The following is a 6,590-nucleotide window of genomic DNA, read 5'->3' as shown; positions in this document are numbered from 1 at the left end:
AAGAAGAGTTGTGGGGGAATGAGACAATGAGAGAGGAGGGAGGATTGTGTGAGTGTGTGTGTGTGCATGTGTGTGCGCATGCGTGTGTGTGTTTGTGTGCATGTATGTGTGTGCGTATATGTGTGTGTGTGTGCATGTGTGTGTGTGTGTGTGTGTGTGTGTGTGTGTGTGTGTTGATCATACTGGAGGCTACTCTACCTGACACAGGGTCACTGAGGAGTCAAGGTCATAAAACCCAAACCCTGGATAGAGGGGCTCAGTGAATGGGGAGGTGAATGTGATCAGGTGGGTCAGTGTGTCAGAGGAGACTGTGTAGAAGGACAGAGTGCCGGCCGGCCAGTCCAGATACACTCCTACTCTGCTGGAGGGGGGAGGGGGGGGGCAGGTAGGGCAGTTCTCTTATTATTGTGCCAGGCAGCGTAACTGTAACCATGACACCACAGACTCCAGGACTTGTCATTGAGTCCAAGCACACAGTCAAGATCCCCTCCTCTCCTGCTGATCCCTTTACATGTCACTGTTATATCAACCTCTCCTCTCCTCTCTGTCTCCCAGTAACAGCGCCCAGACAGACCCTCTCTACACAGAACCTGGTACCAGTCCTCAAATCTCTCTGGGTGGTCAGGATACGGCTGCTCCTCTTTCCTCCATGTCACCGTTCTGTTCTCCTCAGACAGAGAGAGGTTTCTGTTTGCTGTGTTTGGGTCCAGTGTGAGATCACAGGCATCTGATGGAGGAGACCAAGACACAACATGTTACTAATCACCATCATTACATGAGAACTGCTCACTGTTTCATTCATCCAGAGATTCACTAAGAATATTGATCAACTTCATTGATTCATCAGTCTGAGTCTGTGTGTGAATGTGAGCTGTTTAGTGTTTGAGGGATTTTCATGACAAGTCAGAGTTTGTACAGACATGAATACACACACACACACACACACACACACACACACACACACTCTCCCCCACATACACTCTCTATCCCACACACACACTCTCCCCCCCACATACACTCTCTATCCCACACACACACACAAACACACACACTCCCCCCTACATACACTCTCTCTCCCACACACACAAACACACATTCTCTCTCTCCCACACACACAAACACACACACACACACACTCTCTGTCCCACACACAAACACACACGCACCCCCCCCCCCACACACTCTCTCTATCTATCCCCCACACACACTCTCTCTCTCCCACACACACAAACACAACACACACACACACACTATTCACCCCCCCTCCCCCACACACTCCCTCTCCCACACACACAAACAAACACTTCCCCCCCCCACACACACACACACACTGTCTCCCACACACACACTCTCTATCCCACACACGAACACACACACACTCTCTGTCCCACACACACACAAACACACACATACCCCCCCCACAGACTCTCTCTCCCACACACACACAAACACACATTCTCTCTCTCCCACACACACAAACACGCACCCCCCCACACACACTCTCTCTCTATCCCCCACACACACTCTCTCTCTCCCACACACACAAACACAACACACACACACTATTCACCCCCCCTCCCCCACACACACACACTGTCTCCCACACACACACTCTCCCACACGCGAACAAACACACACTCTCTCCCACACACACAAACACACATTCTCACTCTCTCCCACACACAAACACACACACACACACCCACACACACACACTCTCTGTCCCACACACAAGAACAAACACACTCCCCCCCCCACACACACTCTCTCTCTATCCCCCACACACACACTCTCTCTCTCCCACACACACAAACACAACACAAACACACACACTATTCACCCCCCCTCCCCCACACACACACAGTCCCTCTCCCACACACACTCTCTCTCTATCCTTCACACGAACACACACACACTCTCTCTCTATCCTTCACACGAACACACACACACTCTCTCTCTCCCCCACACACACGCACACACACACACACAAAATACATACTCTTTCTCTCTGTCACACACACTGACGCACACACATAGCTATTGACTCAAACTCATACACACACAGCTAAACACACACAATATATTCTCTCCTCTCACTCACACACACACACACACACACACACACACACACACACACACACACAGGTAAACACACACAGGTAAACACACATACAGTACATACTCTACTCACACATGCACACACACTCCTAAACACACACACACAAAAGCAGACACACACACAGCTAAACACACACACATATACAAACGCAGACATAAGGTCAAGGTCAACTATATTTATAAAGCACGTTTAAAATAAACCGAAGTTGCACCAAAGTGCTGTACAATATATAAAATAAACAAAAACAAAAAACAGAATAAAGTGCACATAATCACAGAACAATAAAAGGACAGGACACAAAACAGGACAGGAGATGTAGGCTATCAGGCCTCAAAAGCCAGTGAAAACAAGTGCGTTTTAAGCTGAGACTGAGGTTCTGTGCGTGTCTAATGTGTGGAGGGAGGCTGTTCCAGAGCTTTGGGCCAGCCACCGCAAAAGCTCGGTCACCCTTGGTCTTAAGTCTCGATCTAGGGACTATTCAAAGAGTCTCGGAGGAGGACCTCAGGGTTCTAGATGTCGCCCGAACTTGAATCAGTTCAGCCAGATAGTGGGGGGCCAAACCATGTAGAGCCTTAAAAATAAACATTAAGATTTTAAAATCAATCCTGAAGCGAACAGGAAGCCAGTGGAGGGAGGCCAGCACCGGTGTGATGTGGTCCCGCTTCTTGGTTCCAGTCAGGAGGCGCGCAGCAGCATTCTGGACCAATTGCAGGCGCCTCAGTGACCGCTGGTCAAGGCCCACATACAAGGAATTACAGTAGTCCAATCTTGAAGAAATAAAAGCATGGATGACTGTCTCCAGGTCCTTAAGAGAGAGGTATGGTTTCAGTTTGGATAAGAGCCTCAGCTGGAAAAAAGAGCCTTTAACCACAAAGCCAATTTGTCGCTCAAAATTAAAACCAGTATCAAAAGTGACACCAAGACTTTTAATAAAAGAGCGATTCTTGGCAGCGAGGGGCCCTAGGTTGCTAACATGGCTGTCTTTATGACCAAACAAAATAACCTCGGTCTTCCCATCATTCAGACTAAGGAAGTTTAAGTCCATCCAGGTCTTGATGTCATTTAGCGCAGATGTTACAGGCTTAAAGGAATCCTTACAGTTAAATTTCAGGGGGAGGTACAGTTGGACATCGTCAGCATAACAGTGGAAAGACACATTGTGTTTCCGTAGAATGGAACCCAGGGGCAGCATATATAAAGAAAATAATAAAGGGCCTAAGATGGATCCTTGGGGGACACCGCAGGTGAGGGGGGCCACACTTGAGGAGAACTCACCCAGCTGGACAGAGAAGCACACACACACACAGCTAAACATGGACACACACACAGCTAAACACACACACACTCTGTCTCTCTCTCTCCTCACCTCTCTCTCTCCTTATCTCTCTCTTGCTGAATCCCAAATCGCGCACTTAGGCGCAAGTGCAGAGCACTCGCGGCCTTGTGGCCTTACATGCGCGTTCCCGCTAAGTCCACGAGGGCTCAGGGTAGTCCCAAAACGGAATCGCTAAGTCCACAAGTGCGCCACTGCCGCCATTTTGCGCACTTTAACCGCACTTACCGAAAGTCCGCAATTTCACGGACTTAGGAGCAGAAAATACCCACAGCCCACCGCGTCTCATGTGACACAGTGCTTGAGTGCATCCGAGTCATGATCCGAGTGCATCACACATAAATGATGACATTTGCAGATAACACAACATTTATCTTGAAATCCACATGCTGCAAACATATCCCACCCAACATAATTTTTTAATTATTATTAAATTAAAACAGACGTCAATCGGTCAATTTGCAGAGCTGAGGGGAGCGTCAGAGCAGCCTCTGCGTCGGAGGAATGCGGCAGCCAATGAAAACGAAGTGGGAGGGGCATTTAGCGAAACTGGAAGTGCTGTACCATTTAATTCACGGCCCTGCACCCTCTGGCCCTTCCAGCTGACGTCAATTAAGTGCTCAGGCCTCAGGCCACAAGTGCGAGGGGCCGCAAGGGTGGTTTGCGCACTCAGATTGGGATTCAGCTTCTGTCTCTCTCTCCTCATCTCTCTCTCTCTCTCTCCTCAGCTCTCTCTCTCTCTCTCTCTCTCTCTCTCTCTGACCCAGTTGTGCTCCTGTGGTATCACAAACCCTGGGTTTGCTCTTCATGGGGAGGAGAGTTTACGTCTGTTTGTGTCTGTGGGTGTGTGTGTGTCTGTGTGTGTGTGTGTCTGTGTGTGGGTGTGTATGTGTGTGTGTGTATGTGTGTGTGTGGGTGTGTGTGTCTGTGTGTGTGTGTGTGTGTGTGTGTGTGGTCTTGTGTTGTGTTCCCCTCTCCCCAGGTGTTCTTGTGTCCTCTGTCCAGGCTGCTGATCTCTCTGCTAATTGTTGTCCATCAAGTCCACCTGTGTTCCAGCTGTCTCGTCCAATCACCTGTCTTCCTGTCTCCTATATATTGTGGCTTGTTGCATGTGTAGGGTGCGGGGGAGGGGTGATTATGTTTGCTTCTGGTCGTTTTCTACCCTGCTACTTGTGTTTGACCTAGTAGAGTTTTTATGGTGTTGTGGTCCCGTTGTCTTTCCTAGGGTCTACGCTGCATCACATAGGAACCATCCAATGTCTTCCCTCCCCTCTCCTTCCTTCTCCCTCTTTCTGCTTTCTCCACCTCTACCTCCACTACCCCTCTCATCCCTCTCTCTCTTCCAATGTCTCTCTCACCCAGACTACCTCTCTCCTCCTCCTCTCTGTCTCATCCCTCTTTCCCTCTCCATACCTCTCCCCCTTTTCTCTCTCCCTCCCCTGCTCCTCCCTCTGCATTTCTCTCCTCTCTCTCCCTCCTTCACTCCCTCCCTCCTGTTCACCCCATCTCCATCCCTCTCTCCTCTCCTCCATTCCTAGTCCTCTCAACCTCTCTGTTGCTCCTAATCTACCTCTCTCTCTCCTTCACTCCTCCCTCCATCCATCCCTCGTTCCCCTCTCCTGTGTCTGTCACTTCCACACTCCTTTATCAATCCCTCCCCTCTCCATCTCTTCCTCCTTTCTCTCATCCCTCTCTACCTCCACACCCACTCTGTTCCCCCTCCTCCCCCTCTTTCTTTACCCTGAGATCCTCCCCTCATCTTCTACTCCTCAACTCCTCTTCCTTTCTCTCTCCTCTACTCCCTCTCCCTCTCCTCTACTCCCTCTCTCTCCCTCTTTCTCTCTCTCCTCTACTCCCTCTCTCTCCTTCTTTCTCTCTCTCCTCTACTCCCTCTCCCTCTTTCTCTCTCCATCTATCTATCTATCTATTGATCCATATATCTATCTATCTACTCTTCATACCCCCTCTCTGCCTTACCCTCTCTCTCAGCCACCCTCTCCACCCTAACTCTTTTTCTATTCTTTCTCTCTCCACCACCCTAACTCTCTCTCTATTCTCTCTCTCTCCACCACCCTAACTCTCTCTCTCTATTCTCTCTCTCTCTCCACCACCCTAACTCTCTCTCTATTCTCTCTCTCTCCACCACCCTAACTCTCTCTCTCTATTCTCTCTCTCTCTCCACCACCCTAACTCTCTCTCTATTCTCTCTCTCCACCACCCTAACTCTCTCTCTCTATTCTCTCTCTCTCCACCACCCTAACTCTCTCTCTATTCTCTCTCTCTCTCCACCACCCTAACTCTCTCTCTATTCTCTCTCTCTCCACCACCCTAACTCTCTCTATTCTCTCTCTCTCTCCACCACCCTAACTCTCTCTCTATTCTCTCTCTCTCTCCACCACCCTAACTCTCTCTATTCTCTCTCTCTCTCTCCACCACCCTAACTCTCTCTCTATTCTCTCTCTCTCTCCACCACCCTAACTCTCTCTCTATTCTCTCTCTCTCTCCACCACCCTATCTCTCTCTATTCTCTCTCTCTATCTCTACCACCCTAACTCTCTCTATTCTCTCTCTCTCTCCACCACCCAAACTCTCTCTCTATTCTCTCTCTCTCTCCACCACCCTAACTCTCTCTATTCTCTCTCTCTCTCCACCACCCTTACTCTCTCTCTATTCTCTCTCTCTCCACCACCCTAACTCTCTCTCTATTCTCTCTCTCTCCACCACCCTAACTCTCTCTCTATTCTCTCTCTCTCTCCACCACCCTAACTCTCTCTATTCTCTCTCTCTCTCTACCACCCTAACTCTCTCTCTATTCTCTCTCTCTCTCCACCACCCTAACTCTCTCTCTATTCTCTCTCTCTCCACCACCCTAACTCTCTCTCTATTCTCTCTCTCTCTCCACAACCCTAACTCTCTCTATTCTCTCTCTCTCTCTCCACCACCCTAACTCTCTCTCTATTCTCTCTCTCTCTCCACCACCCTAACGCTCTCTCTATTCTCTCTCTCTCTCCACCACCCTAACTCTCTCTATTCTCTCTCTCTCTCTCCACCACCCTAACTCTCTCTCTATTCTCTCTCTCTCTCCACCACCCTAACTCTCTCTATTCTCTCTCTCTCTCCACCACCCTAACTCTCTCT

The 6,590-nt window shown here is 49.4% G+C and overlaps 1 protein-coding gene across 1 annotated transcript in view; it reads left to right on the top strand.

The window, feature by feature from the left end:
- LOC311327105 (exosome RNA helicase MTR4-like) overlaps positions 1-4,698 on the top strand; it is a gene marked incomplete at both ends in the record, with an annotated part of 29,418 nt that extends 24,720 nt beyond the window's left edge. The window contains one exon of the mRNA XM_084460132.1: positions 4,678-4,698. Coding sequence (XP_084316258.1) covers positions 4,678-4,698 — 21 coding nt within the window. The remainder of the gene's footprint in view (positions 1-4,677) is intronic.
- Positions 4,699-6,590: the final 1,892 nt, after the last annotated feature.

The sequence above is a fragment of the Borostomias antarcticus genome, assembly GCF_949987555.1.
Source record: "Borostomias antarcticus genome assembly, chromosome: 30".
In the NCBI taxonomy this organism is placed as follows: domain Eukaryota; kingdom Metazoa; phylum Chordata; class Actinopteri; order Stomiiformes; family Stomiidae; genus Borostomias; species Borostomias antarcticus.
This window is presented reverse-complemented; position numbering and strand designations above follow the sequence as displayed.